Source organism: Engystomops pustulosus, chromosome 6 (assembly GCF_040894005.1).
Source record: "Engystomops pustulosus chromosome 6, aEngPut4.maternal, whole genome shotgun sequence".
NCBI lineage: Eukaryota > Metazoa > Chordata > Amphibia > Anura > Leptodactylidae > Engystomops > Engystomops pustulosus.
The window spans coordinates 122,043,181-122,067,529 of NC_092416.1; the positions used below are offsets into that span (position 1 = coordinate 122,043,181).

Genomic DNA, 24,349 nt, shown 5'->3' on the forward strand with positions numbered 1-24,349 from the left:
TATGTAATAGTAATGCATCTTCCACCTATGTTTGATACTGATAGCTCATATGGATCATAGTGGTAAACTTTAATATGTGCGTTGGGGGAATGACAAACATTTACCTGAATGGGACCCTGTAATTCCTGGTTGTAGCCCTAACAGTAGGTGATGGTCCTGGAACAGATACATACCTTATCATTTTGAGGATGGACAATGTGATTGGGGTTTCCGCCCAGCGTTACAGATATTAATAGTTGTATAGTGATAAATCCTCTCTTTACATATCACAATTCTGGATCCTAGATTTCGTAAAGCACTAAGCACAAGTTTGCTTTATTATGCAAAAAACCTAAAGAGAAGGATGTGTTGGATTATGGTTTTGCTCACTGGTTAGTTTGAACTTTGTGGAAAGGAGGAGATCATAGAACCAGCAGGAGGCATCTCCACATTCCACGCAGAAAGTTAACCCTTGGCTTGTCCTGCTTACTGCTACATAATCTTCTGTGTTAGAAACAAGAGCTGCATGTGGTGGAAGGAAGGACAGAGAGAAACAGGAGACATTTGAGCCAAAACTGAGTCACTTTATTTATTAGATGTAAAGGATTTGGCAGAACCCACATTCTGTGTTGATGCTCATATAAACCATCATTGCTGAATTAGACAAATATCACCTATACTCACAGCGGTCTTGTAAGGATATACATCTCCCCTCGTACACTTACATCTGATGTTTAGTGTGCAGCATTGTATGTGGTAACACACAGCACCACTTGATTTGATGTTTTAAAGAAAGTATTCATTTATTTTGTGGACTCAAGTTTTTGCCAGTTACTGTCTTTCATCCCAAATCTCAGTGTTAGTTTTCCTGACTCCCATCTTGTCATGAACCTCTTTGAACTGCACTACAAAAGTCAGCATGCCATGATGGTCCTGTTACTCCAATTGTCAGTGGGTAATTGTCCTGTTCTACAAGTGTCCTGCCACCTTGCGGTTCTGTTGGTCACTGTTCAGTATCCCACTGTCACAGTATCAGTCCCCCATTTCCCCCAGTATCATTGACATCTCCTCTTAAGTGTCAGGGTGTCATTGTTATGTCACACCAGATATCTGTGCCACTGTCACCCCATGTGTCTGTGTCATTTTCTACCCCATGTAACGTATCATCATGTCATTGTCCTGTCCCTGCAAGTTCATAGTTTCATAGTTTATACGGTTGAAAAAAGACACTTGTCCATCAAGTTCAACCAAGTGTTAATGTCCTTTCACCAACATTGCCTATTTTCCATTGTTCTATTGCACCATCAGCCTGTTGTTGTGTCTGTCCTGCTACCACAATTTGTCATCATGTCTTTGTCACTATCCTATCCTAGTACTCCAAGAGTCAGTGTTCTTGCAAGGTGACACCATCCTGTCCTCCAGATATTAGCCTGTAATTTTCCCATAAAGCATTTTACTCATGGATTGTACCCCAAGGTATTTGTCCCGAAGGTCAATGCAATCCATTGATTACTATCAATGGAAGTGTGAGCGGGTTCCTGTCCTGCAACCTAACGCGGTTGGGTGGTTACAGTAACACCTTTAAAGGGAACCTCTCATGGCAATTTGGGACACTAAAGAGCCCTGTTTGATTTTTTTTTAGCGAGTGTTAAAAAAAAATAAAACAAAAAAACCCTTTATACTCACCTACCATATTGCTCCTTTCGCCATCTGAACGTGGCAGAAAGTGAATCCGGTGTAGTACACCTTGGCTTCACTGCACAAGCGCCGTATTATCCCGGCTTCACTTGCTGTGCCACCTTCAGAGGAGTCTGATGTGCCATTTAAAAAAAAAATAAAAAAAATTTCCACATACGGACCTTATAAAGGTCAGTTTGTTCAATACCCCAAATTTCAGACTGTCATTATCATGTCATTGTCACCTGTCACCCTGTGTCACTGTATGTGATATGTCAGCATGTCAGAACCCTGTACCACTAGTTGTTTTGCCTTTTCCTAGCAATGACATTAACTTGTACCACAAGTTTCTATGTATTGTTATCCTGTCTGCAAGTGTCAATTTGTTCCTGTGCTGTCAACACAACAGTCTGTATGTCATTGACAACCAATTAACCTGTATTTGTCCTGTCAGTAAATCATTGTCCTTTCATCCTGGCTGTGAGTGTATCAATGCCCCACCACAGGGCCGCCACCAGCAATGGGACAAGTGCCAGGGCCCAGAGCTGCTAGGGGGGCCCCACATAAGGCTGTACATAAGGAATCCATGGGGGTGATGGGGGCTGTATATAAAATAACCATGAGGCGGCTGTTTGTTATGATAAACTAGGGAATATTTTAGGAAAAAGAGACTGTTTTTGTTTCTGAATTTTTAATGCCCCCAGGTGGATTTGGTGCAAAAGGGCCTATTGAGGCTCTGTCGCCTAGGGGCCAACTGAAATCTGGAACCAACCCTGCCCCAACACTCATTTCTTCATCGTATCATTGTTTCACACACAGTGAATACATTTCATTGTAAATACATGCATTTACACAAATGTATGGGGGACATACCTGTACACAGGGAAAAGATGTTCTATCTTTTCCCGTGTGCACCGCCGTATGCCGCGTATCTCCCCAGCGTACCCGATGTCCGCCTGGCCTAGGTTCGTGTGAATTCGCCTTTAGTGTGTCATCATTGACAGATACACTACAACCACCTATAATCTTAGTTGTCAGTATTCTGTACCACAAGTAGCAATTTGTAAATGTCACTGTCAGATATCCCCAGTAGATCTCTTACAGTAAGATCTATTCCAGCCGCTGAGTTGTACACCTCTGATCTATATCATGCTACTGCTGGCGGCATCTTCTTAGTAAAGGACATGATCAGAGGCTGCAACTGTAGGGCACATCTTTCTTATAGATCATGTTGGGAGTTGCAGACTCGCACAGTAATAGCTTTTAATACATCTGGTAGCGGGATAAATTCATCTATATTCAGAAGAGCTATAGATGCTGGCTCAGCTGAGAAGCTTTTATTACCGCTGACAAGACAGGCTGCGTACAGGTTTCTCTAGTTACCTGCAAGCAAAGGCAAACCTTGTAGTAGAGGTTAGAAATCTAGTATTAGCATACTTTTGTGACCTTACATCCCTATTATGACTATTTCATGATATGTGTTATTCATGAATGCACTCCAGTTGTTTGTATTATTCCTGTCATGTGATTTCTACTGCTCTCCCTAAGAAGAGGATGTGAAGAGAAAACCCTGAAATTAGCAGTTTAAGACATGTCCTATATTATGCCATATTACGGCAGCAGGTGCTCGGCCTTCAATAGAGTGGGGAGCGGTGAGGAGCACTCACCCCTTCTCTTTCCTGCACCCGGCTGTATGCTCACCCAGGCGCGTATATGTCCACATGCATGAGGCCTTAGGAATTCCTTAAAGGGGTATTCTCGTCTGGGCATTAACATTCAGTTTGATAAATCTGCCATATATAAATATTTCTTCAATTAGATGTTATTAAAAAAAATGTATCTGGGTGAAAATAATTTCTCATAAATGTAGTTATATGGAAACAAGAAACAAGACTTTGTCCTTGGATATGGCCACCTCTGCTGGAGGGATTGCTCAAAGAAACAAAAATTTGTATATGAAATGTCCGGGAGTTACTGCTTATCCAACAGCCGTCCTGTGGTAATGAACGCTGAATCCAAGTGGTCAGACAGGGCTCAACAGCGCATGTCTGGCCACCACTGCTAGAGTGTAGGGTGGTCGTATCTGAGGATACGAATCTGATTTCTTAGGGACAACATGGTTACATTTATGAGAAATTATCTTCACACAGGAACATTTTTTTAATAACATCCAATTGAAGAAATGTTTACATGTGACAAATGAATTAAATGTGAATGCCCAGATGGGAATTCCCCTTTAAGTGTGTTGCCCACACAATTCTTTCAGTAAAAGCTTGCATCCTATCACTTGCTTTAGGCTTTTACTGTCCTTCAGTAACCTGCTGACTTGGAGTAGTCTTCTTGAACTTATGCACTCTGTAAAACAAGGAGAAATTATACAAGTTTACAAGATACTGCATCTAGAGATCATCTTAAGTTGCCGAATTAATCAAATTTATTTAAAAATATGAAATACAGCGAGGGTACTCTATCATGAACCATTTATGCAGGAGCATGGGGCCCACTGGGGATTCAAGGGTTCAGATATGGGCTAATCCAAGCCTGCTGTCTATCCACGAGTCCTGTCAGGATTTATTAACATAGTTTTTCACTCAATGCTATTATAATTTAGATATATTTACCTATATATTACAGAGCTCAGCATTTCTCTCTCCACCAAATCCTCATCTCCACTGAAATCATAGACAAGTTTTCAGTTGTTCTGCACGTACATTTACCATGTAGCTAACATATATTGTTAGTAAAGCCAAGGTCAAGGATGTAATGCAGTGGCCGTATTTATCTTTGTAGCCAAGATGTTGGTTCAACTTGTGAGACATTTGGGCTTGGAAATGTCCCATTCTTTCACCTAATAAGTCGTAAAACAGAGCATGCTAGACCCAGACTTTTTTTTGGTAAACTACTATTTGGGACTAAAAGGTTGCACACCACAAAAGTCCCAAAAGTGAGACTAAACAGGCAACTCATCACATGTATCACAAAGGGGAAAACTTAAGATACATTGCAATGATTAAGTAGGCCAACTTCAGGAATCTTGAAAAAGTGGCAGCCAAAAAACTATGATACATGTGCCCCAGTGATTGATTTCTTTGGACAATCAAGACTTTGATCTCCCCCAATGTAATATTATTGAGAAAAGAGTAATGGTTTGTAGTTAATAGCACATGATGAAACTTTGCATTATTTAGTACTGCACATGTACTGGGAAGACTGTACCTGGTAATTCCAGCATGCTGTAAAATCAACCTGGTGCTCACAAAAAGCTGCAGGTGACTCGAGTGCTAAGGTGGCAATCCAAAGAAAATGGTGGAAGTTATGTGAACCATAGTTCAGTCATTGGCTTCTATATATAGACCAACAAATTAAATCACATGACCAAAGTCATGAAACCTTTGTGGATATTCACCTGTTAACACCATCCAGTCAAGATATTTTTCATTGTGTTTTATTTGTTTCCAGATATGATGGACTTTACCTTCATACTGTATTCCCCACCCTTAATCAATCCCCCTCCCTCCCGACACCCTTTCCCATTAATTATTAACCACCCCACCCTTTTTTATTTTATCCCATTGCATCTGGTCAGAACCCAGGGTCCACAATTTGGAAGGAGAACATTTTTCATTTCTTAAACTGTTACCAAAAATGTCACAAATTGGCTCCATTCCATGAAAAATCCCCAAATGTGCAAATAGCATGATCCCATGGGACATGATGACACTGTTCTGTTGGTAACCCCAATCCCTCAGTGCCCCAGCTCTGATGGTTTTCCAACTGCTCAGTGTCTACGCCCTGCTGGCATCTCTGGAACACAAGACTTCTTTTGTAAATATGGTTAGTCCCATCAGATGTCTAGGCTCCGAGTCCTTACAATCAATTATGAATTCCCTGCATTAAATCTTGAGTTCCTGAGCAAGTCAAATCTTAGAAATTCACAAGATGAGGGTAAAGGGGTCTAGGAAATAAGAAACAGATAACCCTTTTCCTCACCTCTCCCTTCTCCCTAAATATAAGCTCCAGCTTAAAGAATCCCCCATCCCAGTGTCCTGCCCCACCCAAGGCCCCAAAAATCTCTGTATACCCCACAATAAAGGAATATACCACCCCTAAGGAATGCATTTTGGCCCCTCTGTTTCTGGCACTCTTTCCTGTGCTGCCCTTGCCTATACATGCACCATGTCATATTAATTTACAGTATATATTCAGCGTGAGTGTGAACGTGACTGGCACAGTTATTGCACAGCATGTCAGTGGAGACTGGATGACTGCTGCTTTGTGAAGGCGCAGCCCAGACATACATTTTATATACATGCAGTGAAGCAGACACAGGCAGATTAATGCACATATGCACAGACACGTGAGAGACTCGGCAGCCAGACGCATATATATATATAGACAGTGTTGAGGCTGTGAGGAGCTGTATAGTGGTTGGTCACCCCCTCCTTGCTATATGAGGGGATCTGAGGTCAGTAACGTTTCCTGAGAGCTTCTGAGGATAAAAGTGAGACAATAGGGAGGGTTTGTGTGCTGAGGTGGTGGTGGGGGACCTGAGGTCTGTAGAAGGTTTCTGAGTCCCTGATTTAAAGGGAAATTAGTCCTGAGGTTTTGTCCTGAGGTTTAACGTTGTAGAAAGAGACAAGGGAGAAACTGTCCTGAGGTGATTTCAGAGGGGATACATAGACAGACAGATAGATAGACAGACAGACAGATAGATAACATTTGAAATGAACAGAAATAAAAATAGACATTAGACAGACAGATTAGATTTGAAAAGATAGATATGAGATAGATAGACCTGTTTGTACACACAACAGTCTGTTCGTCCTTACCTGTCTCTCAGCTCTGAGATTGTGGCACCTGTCTTGAGTTCAGGGTGAGGATGGCACATAGATGGTGGCACACGTGCAGTGTTTGTTTGTATGTAGACATGTATGTGCACATTGTGTCTGCCTGTCTATATTACAGGCCTGGAAATGATGGCAGCACAGGAGGGAGCGCTCAGTTGAGAAAGAAAGATAACTCTTTCAAAGGGCAGCTACAGAGAGTGCACTACGAGACAGCATGAGATTGCTTAGACATATAGCAGAAAATTCAGACAGAAATGTGAGCAAAAGCAGAAAAGCCAGTCTGTGAGCCAGAAGCTAAAAAGACAGCAGAGAGCACCCTGAGAAACTGTAGAGTAAGTGTCTGATAAGATAGGACGGAAAGTGCTCAGAGGCTGCAGATAGTAATAGTGTTCCATGCGTTCACCTTCTCTTGTTGGGGGAATGGGTCTGCTGCGGACAGTTCCACAAGGTGTTCCCTGCTGCCGATGCCTCTGTGCGGGACGTAGGGTCTGGGTTCAAAAGGAGAACACAAGGTCAGACACACTCCCAAGTAGGCCACTCCCAGATATCATCTCCACCACCTCAGGGGTGCAGTGATCGGGAAATTCGAAATGGGACCCACTGCTTGGAAGAAGCTCTCTCTCCGGTGGGACGCAAAGGGATCCTGAACATAGTCCAGGCAGACTTTCCTCCAGGCCCTCATCATCCTCAACTGGTTCTGGGGAGGAGGGCAAAGAGCGGGCATCAGAGTAGGGGGGCACCTCTGGGCTGCGTGCTGATGATTCCCGATTCTGCGTCTCTTGTGATTGGCCAACTTTGTGCCCCCCCCACCCAGGATTTTCCTCCCCCCAATGCATGCTGGATCCCAGACTCACTTCCGACTGGCATGGTGAGGGAGCAGGTTGGCACCTAGACGTGGTACGGGGCAGTCTGGTGCGCGTTCTACTTGCCGGATCACGGGTACGTCGGCGTGGACGGTATTTGTAGTTGGGATAGTCAGCCATGTGTTTGAGCCTCAGACGTTCTGCCTCTCGGACGTATGGGATCTTATCTGTGTCCTCCAGTAACTTCCAGCGTTGACCAAGACTGCGAGAGATATCAGCATTGTGCATGTTTGGGCAAAGAGACATTAGCTTTCTCCTCTCTATCTGAGACCATACCATGAAGGCATTCATTGGGCGTTTGATGTGCCCACTAGGGGTCTTACACCAGCTCGGCCCCCCAGGAGCAGCATCAGGTGTCTTTGAGTTCGCCCCAACAGTCTTGTGTTGCACCATCCTAAGATTTAAAGTTACAAGTTGCTACAGAAATGCCATAGTGTTTCTAGCAGACAGTCCAGAAGCTGTTGAGGTTGCAGGTAAAGCGGACACCAAGGATGCTGGGCACTGAAAGGGTTAGCAGGACCAGACTGCTTACAGGAAGGATGGAGGACAGGTGGCCTGCAATAGATGAAGGTGCGGTGGGATGATGCTGGCACTGCAGGAGAAGATCACAGTGCCAGTTAATGCCCAGGAGTTTCTTTCTCTCTATATGACTGCCAGTTCTTCTCTCCTCTCTTCCTTCCTTTGTCTCTGCCTCTGCTCTCTTTCTCTCTGTCCCAGACGCTGCCTCACTGCCTGTCTCCCCACTTCAGTCTGGGGGGGCTGGTGTAAACACAAGTCTGCCTGCAGTCCCCCCCTCCCCAACTCTTCTCCTGAGCAGCCATTGGTTGCTGGGCGGGTCTGAGTCTGCACCAGCTCATTAGTGGGCAGAGAAACCAAGATCAGCTCAGAAAAAGCTGCTCAATCCTACCGACCGGCGCAGACAGCCATGTGTGACTGAAAGAAGGGGGGCTGTCAGCACGTGTCACCCTATGTGTGGGAGAGATGGGCACCAGAACCTTGGCATAGCTATACAGCAACATGCTGGTTGCATTCCAGTTCCATACACTAAGGCATCTCTGTACAGGCATCAGGGATGATTGCAGTGATGTCTACTAGTTATGAGGCTGAAGATAGAAAAAAATCTATTACCTTCTGTAGGATAGAGTTGGGCACATCCAGGCACCAGTACTTCCAAGGACGTCTTCTGGGTCATGCTCATCCTGGGAGATCTGCAGTGGGTAAAGTGCACAGCCTCTGGCTGCTGGCTGTGTCTTGTTCCTCATTTAACCTTCGAAGTCCCAGCTGCTGAATACAACAAGAAATCATTAAATTAAATTTAAAAAAAACAATTCCAAGCAATCAATAATGTTAACATCCTGGATACACATATTGCTATAGATCTGCAATATTCTTAAAGTGAACCTTCCTCTATGGCATTTACTGTGTTGCTAAATAACTTCCACAAAATATCAATCAGGGAGGTTATTCTCCTCCCCCTGTGCACTATAGCAATGTATGTGCTGCTTACTGTCTGCTGTATTCAGACTAAGAAGAAACCAGAGAATACACACAGTATTAATGAAAAAGAGATTCATTCAAATGGATCTGAGTCAAATACAAGAACAGCAGAAAAGTACAGTTAAAATTAATTCTTTGATTTTTAATCTTTTCAAAACACTATGGGGCAGATTTACTTACCCGGCACATTCGCGATCCAGCGTCACGTTCTCTGTGGTGGATTCGGGTCTTCCGGCGATTCACTAAGGCAGTTCCTCCGACGTCCACCAGATGTCGCTGCTGCGCTGAAGAGCATCGGAACGCACTGGAGTACACCGAGTCGGGCTGTGGGAAGGTAAGCGCGCGCCGAGCGACACTTTTTTTAAAAAAATGCAGCGGTTTTTCTGAATCCGTCGGGTTTTCGTTCGGCTACGCCCCCCCGATTTCTGACGCGTGCATGCCGGCACCGATGCGCCACAATCCGATCACGTGCGCCAAAAACCCGGGGCGTTACAGGGAAAATCGGCGCAAATTGGAAATATTTGGGTAACACGTCGGGAAAACGCGAATCAGGCCTTTAGTAAATGACCCCCAATATTGCAAATCGCAATATCAAAAACCAGCTCACATATACAAAAATCAGATTCATTGGACTACTACAAATAGCCTCTTTTCTTCAGAGCACTCACAGACACACATATCCCTGCAGAGATGCTAATTTACACTATGATCTCCTAAAAAGAAACCTTTTCATTCACTGAAATTAAGGTGGCATTTAACCCATGTAACCTGTAAATGTGCTGTCCTGAGCTTATACACTTACAATTAAAGGTGCACAAAGATAAGAAGAAGCCAAACACATCAATTTAATAAAAATGGGTAACTATATAGTGTATATCATGAGTCCATAACTCATGTTACAGCTCTAAATTTTTGCAGCCAAGATGCAACTGGAAAAAAATTGTTCATGTTTGAAATGTTTGCACTTGTCACCACAACTTGCTTATAACATCACTGCATCATTTCATTAGCTGCAATGATGCAGCAATATTCTACCAATGTTGGCCCACTCATCGTTGATGAGTATAATCCTAGCATCATTTAACATTGTCCGCTGAACACAGTCATGCTAGGGGAAGTGGGATAAATATTAATTGAATAGAACAAACAAAAAAGTGTGACTTCCTTATTTCTTAATGGATAATTATAAGATAGTATTACTGTATAGTAATTCTATTCTTGCAAATATAGTAGAAGATTGCAATCACAAAGTCTTTGGTATTAATATCTTCATTTATTTTGCTTGCAATGAAAAAACACAAACGCAAATTTAAAAAAAGTAAAATCATTGATCATGTTACACAAAACTCCAAAAATGGCCCAATAAAAAAATTTGCATCCTCAGCCTAATAATTGGTAGCACAGCCTTTAGACAAAATAACTACGAACAATCGCTTCCGGTAAGCATCAATGAGTTTCTTACAAGGCTCTGCTGGAATTTTAGACCATTCTTCTTTGGCAAACTGCTCCAGGTCCCTGAGATTTGAAGGCGCCTTCTCCAAACTTTCATTGTGAGATCACTCCACAGATGTTCTATGGAATTCAGGTCTGGACTCATTGCTGGCCACTTTAGATGTCTCCAGTGCTTTCTCTCAAACCATTTTCTAGTGCTTTTTGAAGTGTGTTTTGGTCATTGTCCTGCTGGAAGACCCATGACCTCTGAGGGAGACCCAGCTTTCTCACACTGGACCCTACATTATGCTGCAAAATGTGTTGGTAGTCTTCAGACTTCATAATGCCATGCACATGGTCAAGCAGTCCAGTGCCAGAGGCAGCAAAACAAAAACAAAATATCAGGGAACCTCAGCCATGTTTGACTGTAGGGACCGTGTTTTTTTTTTTGAAGGCCTCTTTTTTTTCCTGAAAAATCTATGTTGATGCTTTTTCCCCAAAAAGCTCTACTTTTGTCTATCTGACCAGAGAACATTTCCCAAAATATTTTAGGCTTTCTCAGGTAAACTTTTTGACAAACTCTAGCCTGGCTTTTTTATGGTTCTGTGTAAGAAGTGGGGTCTTCCTGGGTTTCCTACCATACAGTCCCCTTTCATTCAGACGCCAATGGATAGTACAGGTTGACACTGTTGTACCCTCAGACTGCGGTGCAGCTTGAACTTGTTAGGATGTTTGGAGGTTCTTTATTCACCATCCGCACAATCTTGCGTTGAAATATCTTGGCAATTTTTCTTTAGGGTGCTGTCACATGTCGCGTTTACTGCATGCGTTTAAAAACGCATTGCTACAGCTGAAGGGATATTTCCCTAATTAAACAGCTGTTAACGCTTGCGTTTACAAAACGCATGCGCTAACATCGCGGTTAACGCATGCGTTAACAACCGCATGCATTAACCCCGATGTTAACGCATGCGTTAACAATGCGTTAACGCTTGCGTTTTGTAAACGCAAGCGTTAACAGCTGTTTAATTAGGGAAATACCCCTTCAGCTGTAGCAATGCGTTTTTAAACGCATGCAGTAAACGCGACGTGTGACAGCACCCTCACTTTAATCCATTTCAACTGGCTGCAAGTGTGATTTAGTTATTGCCACCACCTGGTGCCACAGGTTAGTTCCAGGTGCTGTTAATTACACAAATTAGAGAAGCATCACATGATTTTTCAAACAGTGCCAATACTTTTGTCCACTGCATTTTTTATGTTTGGGGTGGAATTATATCCAATTTGGCTTTTTGACAATTATTTTTGTGGTTTTCCTTTGATGACAAATTAAATGAAGACAATATAGTAATACCTAAAAATTTCTGATTGCAATCATTTTTTGGTAAAAAAAACAGAGTATTATCTGACAGAATTGCAGGGGTGCCAATACTTTTGGCCATCACTGTAGTAGTTTTATTACTATATTAGTAGTTATATTATCTCATGGATCATGAGAGCTGGATCATGAATGGATTATATTGCTCCATTCCGTTTTCCCTCAACCCTGTCTCAGCTGTGGAAAAACATCACCCACAACATAATGCCGCCACCACCATGCTTCTCTGTGGGCATGGGCATGGTATTGGACAGGTGACGGTGCTTGATTTCATTCAGAAATGATGTGTACACTCTGACTTTGTCCGCCTAAGGACCTTAGAAGATTACACATGACTCACCAAATTGCATACTTGTTACCACTCTCACCTTTAGCGACCACCTACACCAGTGATGACCTTTTAGAGCCTGAGTGCCCAATTTTCAACCAACAGCCACTTATTTATTGGAAAGTGCCAGCACAGCAATTTAAGCAGTAATTTATTTCTCTTTGTTCATTGACAACTTTCAATCCTTCAGCCTCCTAAGGACACCAACTCAGCTGAAAGGAGGAGGGCAAATTTGCCTATAATTGTAGGAAGATTCTGCAGGTAGATTCTTTGACTCCTGTCTGGTGAACTGCATGCTGGGTTGATGGCCTGGGTGCCCACAGAAAGGGCTCCGAGTGCCGCCTCTGGCACCAGTGCCATAGGTTCGGCACCACTGACCTATACTGATCTTGTTCTAACTCCATTCTCAGGTTATTCCAACCCTCCCCAACCCTTTGCCCTCCCCCACCCTCCTCCCCATTCACTTGTTCAGTTTGTTTAATATAGTAGCTGGCTATGTATCATCCTAAAATTACTTCTATGAGATGCCCCCACGAGGGACATATGTTATGCCATGACCTATTGTAAGGCAATGTAAGGCACCTTGACGTATTGTAACTTCATGGAGGGCTATAACACCAGCATTTGGAGTGAGTTTTGATTGTGACTGCAGCATTTAAATGCTTGCCAGGAGATTCCCTGCTCGATCAGCGCCCCCCAAAGCAGTTTTAGAGGGGTGCCGATCGTTGCTATGGCAATCATGGGGTCTGATCTAAGACCCCAGGGTTGTCCATAAGGTCCTACTACAGGCAGTGTGTCAGCCATAGGCTTACAGTTCTAATACCCTACAATATATCAGTATTGCAGGTTATTATAATGAACAAACAATAGAACGATTACCTATTCATGTCCCATAGTAGGAGAAGTAAAAAAAAGTAATAAAAAAGTTTTTAAATAAAGAATAAAACAAATAAATTAATAAAAATGGCCCAAAACCCCATTACATATAAAATCTACATATAAACATAAAAAAGTGAAAATCACCATACAAACCACACATATATAGTATCACCACGTCCGTAAAGACCTGTATATTAAGAAAACTTTTTCATTAAACCGATACGATGAACAGCATAAACCCCCCCCCCCCCCCCCCCGACACACACACACACAAAAAACTCACATTTAAGCAATAGGGAATAGCCACCCCAAAATGGTATCATTGAAAAATACATCTCATCAAGTAAAATATAAGATGTCACAAGGCAACATTAACAGAAAAACAAATATTTTATAGCTCACAAGAAAGCGCCCATGAACCAACTTAAAACCACTAAGTTGTACTGTATAGGGTAAAACTTGCTAATGCATGACCCCCTTCCCTTCTGCACCTCACTGTGCGCCCATACAACAATTAACGTCCACATGTGAGGTGTCCTCATACTTGGGAGAAATTGGATAACAAATATTAAAATGGGTCTTCTCTTTTTATATTTTGTGTATGTGTAAATTTTAGGGCTGAATGAACGTATCACTGACAAAATCAGACCATTCTAAATTTCACCTCCATTTTGTTTTAATTACTATGAGGATCTCAAAGGTTTAACAATCTTTCTTAAAGGAGTTTTTGTTTAAGGGGTAAAGATTTGAAAATTAACTGATATGTATGGGGGTTCTATTATTATATATTTCAAATCCCATAATAATCAATAATGATCCTCCAGTTAATTCTGAAATCTTCTTGAAAATACAGAAAACTGATGATCAATTTTTAAGGCACTTGACATCAAAACAAAATATCCAAACATTTTAAAAATTATGAAAATATAATGCAGACACATGGGAAATGTTATTTAGTAACTATCTATCTGCAAAACCAGATAATTGAAACTTTTGAATCTCAAAATCCCTTTGATAAGATCAAGTGTTCTAAAGTTATAGCCATTTATGGTTATTAATGGGGCTGAGTCAGAAAGGGAACCTGTCAGCATATTTACACATACACAGTCAGTGACAGGTTCCTTTAGAGCTCTATTAACCAACTGATCCCCTTCTTTTAGCTAAAAATTGTTTCCCTTACATTCACATAAATCGACGTTTACCTTATATTACCTGGCATCAGAGGGGGCATGTCCTGCTCACCCAGCCCCTCCCATCTAAGCACTTAAAAAAATAAACTTACACGGGTAAACCCCTGTAATAATAGTGAGGGTAAAAAAGGAGCACTCATTAAGAAAGTGGCACATACCGTATATAAAAAAAAAAAGCTGAAAAACCTCACCTCGGCTTATACACGATTCAATAAAAAAATAAACTTACATACTCACTTTCTGGTGCTCCCCGATGCTTGGCACGGCTCTTCTGTCTTCTCTCTGCCGTGACAGCCGACAGAGATGCGGCCGCATCATGGTGGCGCCTCTGCCGGCTGTTACATCAGACAGAGTAAAGAGGAGGAGCATTGTGGAGAAGACAGAAGAGGAGCCGTGCCTAGCATCGGGGAGCACCAGAAAGTGAGTATGTAAGTTTATTTTTTTATTGAATCGTGTATAAGCCGAGGTGAGGTTTTTCAGCACATTTTTTTTTATATATACGGTATGTGCCCCTTTCTTAGTGAGTGCTCCTTTTTTACCCTCACTATTATTACAGGGGTTTACCCATGAAAGAAAGTTCTCAAACTGTAATCCCCAAGTGATGTTTACACAATAAATATCATTTTTAACCCCTTTTAGTCAGTTTTATTGCTTTTTGGACCTATCGCACAGCGATGGTCTGTGTAAAATTCCAGACACTTCATGATTCCTCTGCTATGAGACACTGTGTGCTGGCCAGCTAAGCACATCATAGGTTTATCTACACTTTTATTTAGCTTCTGAACATTCTACTAATATCTGACACATAGATACACTACAGACCTTATCTTGTCTGTAGAGCTGCAGCTGCCTCCTCTGCACACTACTGCTGGACAGGAGGTGCTTCTGTATGTAGTGCTCTCTGCCTCCTGCCCCTCCGCCTGGAGTACAAGAGAAGTTATTCTTGTGACAGGAATGTGCCCGACCATAGTCAAAAGTTTATGGTCGTATCCAGCCACAACCAAAATGTAAACGGGACTGATAGATTGAAATTTTATCTGTGAAATGCTGTATTTTTGTTAATTACATTAAATTAGAGAATGTGTTTGTTAGGTTCAGTGGATCCTCTGGACCACCGCGGGAGATGTAACCAGCCAACACCCGGAACCGGAGCCTAGCGGCACCTGGTTTTCACCAGAGCCCGCCGCAAAGCGGGTTGGACTTGCTGCAGCAGGATACCACTAGGTTGTTCCCAGGTGTGACTAGCCCACGGTGGCAGCCGAGGTCGAGGTACCTTAGCGGATGACAAACTCGTAGACAGGTCCAGGCACAGGGTCAGGGCAGGCGGCAGAGATGCAACGTCAGGTTCAAGTCCGGGATCAGCAACAGGAGGTCCAGGCAGGTGGGAACGGGAACACAGGTAACACGGCAACACAGGACTCAGGAACGGGAACACAGGACTCAGGAACGGGAACACACAGAAATACACTGGAACGCAGGAATACAGGAATACGCAGGAACACAGGAATACTCGCTAGGAAGCTTTCTCTAAGGCTAAGAGGCACAAAGATCCGGCAGGGAATGATGGGAAACAAAGGGTTATATACAAAACAGGAAATGACCAATACGAATCACCTGTGCGCTGGCCCTTTAAATCTTGAGACAGTGCCGCGCGCGCGCGCCCTAGGGAGCGGGGCCGCGCGCGAGACCTAGTCCGGACGGGAGCGGGAGCCAGGAGAGGTGAGTGCACCGGAGCGGGACCGGGGCAGCGGAGTGAGGCACGGGTGCACCCGCGATCCGCGATATGGATCGCGGGGTTGCCCGCAACGGAGGCACAGGTGCACCCGCGATCCGTGGTATGGATCGCGGGGGTGCCCGTGACAGTGTTATTTTGTTATTCTGAGTATATTTAAGAATCTTGTCTTTGTGGGAATAACCCTTTAAGTACCCCCATTTGTAGTGAGTTGCCCCTTATTTGCCAACATTATTAATCAGTGCCCCCTAATATGTCACTATTATTCTTAGGCTATCTGTACACAGCATGGACATGAACATTTTAGTTAGTAACTAATTGGGTAGTTAAATAAACAGAACATTTTGAAATGTTTCAAAATGTTTACCAAATTCACCTTTTTTCATAAAATGTTAAATATATAAACCAATATTTCCTGCTATTTTGAAGTACAAAATGTAACAGAAAAACAAAGTCAAAAACAGTTGGGTAAGTTTAATCGTTCTAAAGTTAAAGTGACACATGCTTGTTTTGAAAAATAGGCCTTGGTCATCAAGGCGCAAATGAGCTTGGTTACTAAGGGGTTAAAGTGAACAAGCCTTTTAAGGGTTTAAATATTTTAGCAGTTACTATCAGGGTGCATGTGCTGTATTGTGTTCAATGAAGAGAATCAATAAATCTACATCCATCTTTCACAGTCCTGTGACTACTAGGAACACACACAAATGTATATAGGTATACAGCTGACCACAAATCTCTGACCTGGAAGCCGCAAGCAGATAAGAGCCAGGGCACTTTTGTTACACATCACAGGTTTTTAGTCTGTTTATTTATATCCTGTCGTAAATAAGATGTCCCAGTATTTATCAATCCTTTGATGGTCACTGCCTAGTGTGTATAAAATGTTGTTAATTTTCTGTTTCATACATAACATCATGTCTGACGAAGAGAACTAGTATTCTCCATCAAATATACTCAGCCTCAAACAGATATCGCCTGATTTTTTCACTCTCTTTTAGGTACACAGCTAAACAGATCTGCTACCCAAAACATTAAGTCTTTTCTGCATATTGAGGGTGTTTTCACGCCAATCACTGCCGGCAAAGCTGACGGCGGCTTCAAAAAGATGGTGGCGCATGCACGCCGCCATCTTGCCAAGGATCGTTGCTCCCCGTGATGTAATCAGGGAGCAGCGATCCGTCGCCATGACAGCCTCGGAATTTCAGCACATTGTAATGAAGGAGGAGGAAAATCTCCATATACAGCCATACTGTATATGGTAGGATCGATCAGACAACCTAGAGTTAAAGCACCCTAGGGAGTCTGAAAAATAGTAAAAATAGGGAATTCTGGGAAGTATGCAAATATGTTTTCCAAGGTGTTAAATGAAAAACAATGCCTCCTTTCTTACCTTGAAAGGCAGCCCCCTTTTGGAATAGATATACTGGTATGGCTTAATACCACAAGTTTTTAGACTTCTTGTAGGTCATACTTTTGTTTAAAGGGGTCTGCCTTTCAATGTAGCAAAAGGAGCCATTGTTTTCCATTTAACACCTTGGAAAATGTATTTGCATACTTATCAGAATTCCCCAGTGGAGCATCTATGGCTTTTAGTCTCCACACAGCTATAAGGCAGTCTTAATTGGCAAACTCTCCATAAGGAGAATGCTTACATTCTGACCCTAGTCACTGGTTATGCAGAGCCAGAATTCCTATACCTCCTGGTTTTCTGTAGTCAGGTTGTGGATATATTTTCAACTATCATATTCAAGAAGTATCTGTTACCCTTGCAATTTTTAAATTTGACTCATTAGATTAAGAACTTTTCCCCCATTATGCCTAAAAATGTGTTACGGAAACTCTTTCTAACCAGTAGAAAGGTAACCCCAGCACATGCCCCAAGTAGATAGGTAGCACAGCAAAAACTTTGCTGCCTACAACCTGATGAATCATTGCTGTGTGCATCTTAGTTGCAGACAGCACCAATTGCTGATTAAAAAGAACCTATGGCTTGCAAGCCATATGCAACTATCCAAAGTCACATCTGGCTCGTGAACCATAGGTACCCAACCTTGCTCTAGAGGGCAACATATATAAATGCCATTGTGTATCATGTTGTCATTCAACCACATGATGGCAAAAGTTAGGTTACAAATAGACTCAGGGCATGTAGGACGAGGCATATATTAATGTAAGATAAATTGTATATTCTTTATATATTATCAGTGAAAAGAAATACTAATAGAGTCAAGCAAATTTACAGAACAATGAGCACAAATTATAGCTCAAGTCTACACCTGCTCCTAGCTGGTGTAGTTTTGGGATTCTGACAAAATGGTCCATTTTTCTCAAGCACAGGGAAGGTTAAGATTGGTGTAGCAACACACCTATTGGGGGTCATTTATCATTAAGGCGTTTTTTTTGCGATAGTTCTAGTTCTATGTCTTTGGTGCCCTTCAGATTTATTAACATTTATTAAAAGTGGTAAATAAGTAATAAGTAACCCACCCTGTGTACAATTTACTCCAATGTGTAAATAGGACAGCAAAATATAAGTTGTTGACGCCGTGCTGCCAATGGTCAATGTGCTGCAAGGGACCGAACCAGGACCATGGCTGCCTTCTTGTCCTCCTCCTTCATGTCGCTCTCGCCTTTGCCACTGTGCTGCTGATGGTTCAAGTGCAGGGAGGATTCATGTGATGGAATCCGACCTGACAGGCTGACCTGCGCAACTTTTTCATGATGAGTTTATGGTTGGATCCCCAGGCAACCAAATTCCACATAAGAAGAACTTATGGAGACAGGCTATATGTAAAACACTTGATTTATTTTAATAACATCAAATTACAAAACATATTATGTATTTGTGGGAATAGCCCTTTAATGTGAAAGGCCCAGAATAGATCCTCGTGTATGATCAGGCACTGTGCAAACTGTTTAGCAAGCATTTGGTCATACCTTCTATATTAAATAGGATTATTGCTACAACTATTCTCTGGTCACTGTGATATCAGCTAAAGACTTTAGTACGTGTACATTAATTACTCATCAATATGACTGCTGCAGACTGATAAGCAGAACATCAAAAGAACTATCAATCATAAGCTAGGAGCATCTGAAAAGAGAATAAAAAATAACCGGAAGTACGGTACATGAAATAAAAGTATTTCAGTACATATGAAAAAATGCTTTTCCAGTTTCAGAACAACTTTCTAAACAGAACAGTCACTAATAGTGCTGAAGACACCATTGTGCATTAGTTCGGGTTCAGCAGCTACCAGATATCTCTACTGCCGGCCAGATCCAACAAAGAAAACTGCTTGCACATGTAGTTATGATCCAAGAAAGAAAAACTGCTTGCAAATGTATTTATGATGCATTAGCGGCAGTTTTATTTCACGGCTGCAGTGTGTCTGGCTTGTCACAAAACTATGCACCCAAAGGGGCGTTCTAATGCTGATTTGCACCAGTTGCCACATTTATGCTGGAAGTCCAACATAAAGTGGTGCACGCCCATTAAACTGATTGCATAGAAAAAGTGTGATTGGCGCATGCAGGGTGCACCAGAATTAATAATCTAGCAGACTCTGCTCATTAGTGCAGTTTCCCTCACTAATGATAAATCTGGGTCAGAGAGGCAGATTTACTAAGAATGTGGGAAACTTCACAAAAAGTGCTCTGCCTGGGTATAATGCTGGATGCAACATTAAGAACATGCTCCAGAAATCATGAATCTGTCGCTTCCCTGCGCTTCCCGACAGAGTTCACCAACTTTTTTGTGGTGCACCTTTAACATAGGGCGTGCAACAGACTTTGCATGTTAAATATGGCGTACAGGCCGTCTAAGCCCCGGAACGCCCCCTAATTTGTGTTGCATGATGCCTAGTGCAGCTGTGCCACAAAAGGGTCACATGCAGCACAATAGTGGTGCAGACACTTCTTAAATTGCTGCCCTTAGTAAATTTGTTCCAATGGACTTACCCGGTCCTGTCGCGATCCCACGGCGCTTTGTCCGACGAGGATTCGGGTCCGGCGCGATTCATGAAGATTGTGCGCCCAAGTTCATGCATTCGTCGCTTCCCCGTTGAGGTCCGCCGGAGTTCACCTGCTTCTTCCTGGTGCATGTGAGTGCTTGATCTTGCTACACAATTGCGTTTTTAAATTTCGCGGTTTGCCCGTCCCCCTGATTTCTGTCGTGTGCAAGCCAGCGCCGATGCGCCAAAATCCGATTGCGTGCGCCAAAATCCCGGGGCAATTCGTCGCAAAAGAGAAATCGTCGGGAAACCCGACGAAAATGCGTCCGACGGTCCCTTAGTAAATGAGCCCCAATGTCTTTTGCTAGCTTTAACCCCCTAAGAATGTACCCAGGTAAGTTGTACTTCATGTTCGTGGTATATTTAACCGTTGAAAATAGACTTTGTAAAAATGTGGAAACATTTGCCATTTATTAAAATTCAAAATACTTTTACATAGTCTTTCTGTCAAAAACCGGTCCAGCAAACAGCGCAACCGCAGCCAGAGCTGGCACAAGGTGTCAGACTAGACAAGTGGTAGCAAACTAAACCCTGCAACATCCCTGCGGGCTTGTGCCTTCAGCAGATAATACCGCCCTGCTAAGTCCAACCCGCTTTCAGAAACCTAACTAACAGAACCTCATGGATCCTACAAGTCCCTACAAGACAGGAAAAACTTAGTTTGTCTGACAGCTGCTGGATGGTGATGCAGACAGGAAACCACCAGGAAATGGGAAATCTGAGATAGGTCTCTTGCACACAAGTGTAGAGAAAAACATCAAGCCAAAAACCGAAAGGGGGTCACACTAGGAGAAATAAGACACAGAGAGGGACAAACAACAGATAATAGCAAGGGCAGACAAAACTGGGTCAAATCCAAGATGGCAGCAGAACACCAAAATGTATAGCTAGGGAATAGTTGAATAAATGTAGCTAAAGCCGGATACATAGAATTTCAAAGATTTAGCACTAGCAACAGCAAGGACAACGAGTGAGACCGCAAAAAGCAACAATTTGTGAAAGAACTGGGCAACATATAAAGCGAGTAATGGACACTGCCCCCAGCACTGACTGTTCAGCTGTCCATCACTCAAGCCACAAATGCATACAAAACTCATACCCAGCTTTCCCCGAGAGAAAGATCCTGAAAGGTAGCTGTCAATCACAGGCTGGCCGAGGTGTGGTTTTCAAGCTAGAATCATGAGACCTGATCCCATTCATACCAATTCAGTGAGTATTGACACTTTCCAACCAAATTAGTTACTAACTAACATTTAACATCTCTTCTTCATATGACCTTAATTTATAACCCTTTCATGACTGTTCAACGTAAAATTACATCTACCATTCTTCAAGGGTACACGGAGAGGGCTCAAGGGCGGAGTCCTTTACATACAGAGCAGGTGTATTTTACAGCATATGGTGGTGTTGAAAATAGCAAAATATGGAATGTATGTAACCACACTGGCACATAGAAGGTTGAGACATAGATCTTATGCCTTGTAAAAATATGCAAGGTACATCAGAAAAAACACAATACCATATATACTCAACTATAATAAATATATAAGCAGAGTTTTTCTGCCCACTCGGCTTATACTCGAGTCAAGAAAAAAACTAAAAGTGTACTCACCTTCCGACGGTGTGTACACTTTTTGTTCTTTTCCTACATGCATTATATTGGGGGCAGGGACTGTCAGGCTGTTAGGATCAGTGGATCCTCTGGACCACCGCGGGAGATGGAACTAGCTAACACCCGGGACCGGAGCCTATTCACCAGAGCCTGCCGCAAAGTCCGGGGTCAGCAACAGGAGGTACAGGCAGGTGGGAACGGGAACACAGGCACACAGAGGAACTCGGGTAACACGGCAACACAGGACTCAGGAGCGGGAACACACAGGAACGCAGGAATACACAGGAATACACAGGAACGCAGGAATACTCGCTTGGAAGCTTTCTCTAAGGCTATGAGGCACAAAGATCCGGCAGGGGACACAGGAAGAGGCAGGATTCTTAAAGGTGAGGTGTTCAGCCAGTGCACCAATTAGCGGTGCGCTGGCCCTTTAAATTTTCGGCAGGAGCCGCGCGCGCCCTAGGAGGCGGGGACGCGTGCGCACGGCAGTCCGGGGAAGAGCAGGAGCCGGGAGAGGTGAGTGAGGAGACCCGGCCCCGGGGCGGGAGCACGGATGCGCCCGCGATCCGAGACAGGGATCGCGGGAGCACCCGTGACAGTAACCCCCCCCCCCTTCGGCCTCCCTCTCTTCTTGGGCCTGAGAAAACGTTGGAGCAGGCTCTTGTCCAAGATGTTATCCTCTGGCTCCCAATATCTCTCCTCAGGACCAAATCCTTTCCAGTCTACCAGAAACAACCGCCTACCTCTCACTGTCTTGTATCCAGGATCTCCTTCACCTCGAAGACATCAGTACAGTCCGCTTGTGGTACCGGAGGGAGAGGAACTTGTCGGGTGAAGTGGTTTAAGATGACTGGCTTGAGGAGGGAAACGTGGAAGGAGTTGGGTATGCGCATGCTTGGGTCAAATGGACCCAAGAACCGGGGTCCCAATTTGTAGCCAGGGATCTTCAGTCGGACGTACCTTGAGGATAACCAGACCCTGTCACCAGGAGCTAAGACAGGAAAAGGCCGACATTTCTTGTCCGCTTGATGCTTGGTCTTGGCAGAGGTTTGGAGCAATGAGGTACGTACTTGTTCCCAGATGGCTTTTAGATCCTGTACCAAGTCCTCCACAGCAGGAACACCTGCAGACACAGGTAACGGAAGAGGAGGCCGTGGGTGCAGTCCGTAATTAATAAAGAAGGGAGCAGAACCAGCAGAAGTGGAGTCCAGGGAATTGTAGGAAAACTCCGCCCATGGTAAAAGAGAAGCCCAGTCGTCCTGACGAGCGGACACAAAGTGGCGGAGATAGCACCCCAAAGTCTGATTCACCCTCTTCACTTAGCCGTTGGGCTGAGGATGATGGGCAGAGGAAAAGTCCAATTTCACTTGCAGCTGGTTGCACAGAGATCTCCAGAACTTGGACACGAACCGAACACCTCGATCAGAAACGATGTGCCGGGGAAGGCCATGAAGCCGGAAGACGTGCTGGAAGAAGAGACTGGCTAGACGTGGGGCTGAAGGCAAACCTGGTAGAGGGACAAAATGGGACATCTTAGAGAAGCGGTATTGCCAGATGATGGCGGCAGATCAGTAATGTCAGTAAAGTCCATAGTCACGTGAGCCCCCGGGCAGGTAGGCATGGGTAACGGCAACAGAAGACCAGCTGGTTGTTGTCGTGAGGGCTTATTTGCGAGCACAAGAGGCACAAGACCGCACAAAATCCTGAACGTCCTTGACCAAATCAAGCCACCAATAGAAACGGGAAATCAGGGCCACAGAGCGCTGCACCCAAGGGTGCCCAGCCACTCGAGAAGAATGTCGCCAGGTCAGGATCCTCTTTCGAAGTCCAGGTCGTACATAAGTCTTGCCGGGAGGTAATTGCCGAAGGTCCACCGGCGCTGCCAGCACAAGCCTCTCTGGAGGAATGATGTGTTTCGGAGCATAGTCCTCCCTCATAACATCGGAAGCACGTGACAGGGCGTCAGCCTTAATGTTTTTCTCGGCTGGGCGAAAATGGATCTGGAAGTCAAAACGGGAAAATAAGAGGGACCACCGGGCTTGACGTGGGTTCAACCGTTGAGCTGTCTGTAGGTACTGGAGGTTCTTGTGGTCCGTGAAAATACTGACTGGAAATCGAGCTCCCTCCAGCAGATGACGCCATTCCTCCAAGGCAAGCTTGATAGCCAGCAGCTCACTATCCCCAATAGAATAATTCCTCTCTGCAGAGGAAAAAGTTTTGGAGAAGAAGCCGCAGGAGAGAGTTCGGCCCCTAGGCCCCTTCTGGGTAAGAACCGCTCCAGCTCCTACGGAAGAGGCATCGACTTCCAGAAAGAATGGCTTTTCGGTATCAGGTCTGGTAAGAACAGATGCAGAAGAAAACGCAGTCTTTAATCTCGTGAAGGCCTCCTCAGCCGCTGGAGGCCAGAGACGAGAATTGACACCTTTCTTTGTTAGCGCCACCAGTGGAGCTACCAGGGATAAAAAATGTGGAATGAATTGCCTATAATAATTGGCAAAGCCCAGGAATCTTTGGATAGCACACAGTCCCACTGGGCGTGGCCACTGAAGAACTGTGGATAGTTTAGCGGGATCCATCTGCAGGCCTCTGTCGGAAATAATGTAGCCAAGGAATTGAAGGCTCCTTTGATGAAAGTGGCATTTTTCCAGTTTGGCATAGAGATGGTTAGTCCTGAGGCGACTGAGCACTTGCCGTACGTGGGACTGATGGGACTCAAGGTCAGCAGAAAACACGAGGATGTCATCCAGGTAAACCACAACACAGCTGTACAATAAGTCCCTGAACATATCATTAACAAATTCCTGGAAAACGGCTGGCGCATTAAAAAGTCCAAAGGGCATAACTAAATATTCAAAATGCCCATCACGGGTGTTAATGGTGGTCTTCCACTCGTCACCCTTCCTGATGCGAATAAGATTGTAGG

At 43.8% G+C, this 24,349-nt stretch overlaps 1 protein-coding gene across 3 annotated transcripts in view; it reads right to left on the reverse strand.

Moving 5' to 3' along the window:
- Positions 1–564: 564 nt before the first annotated feature.
- Positions 565–24,349, reverse strand: part of LOC140064154 (transcription factor Sox-12-like) — a 68,854-nt gene continuing 45,069 nt past the window's right edge. For 2 of the 3 annotated variants that reach the window (XM_072110750.1, XM_072110749.1), the window contains exon 2: positions 6,850–8,650. In XM_072110750.1, coding sequence (XP_071966851.1) covers positions 6,998–7,759 — 762 coding nt within the window. In that variant the 5' untranslated portion in view covers positions 7,760–8,650 and the 3' untranslated portion in view covers positions 6,850–6,997. Of the gene's footprint in view, positions 4,012–6,849; positions 8,651–24,349 lie in introns of those variants that run through there. The other variant, XM_072110751.1, reaches the window with a different exon arrangement.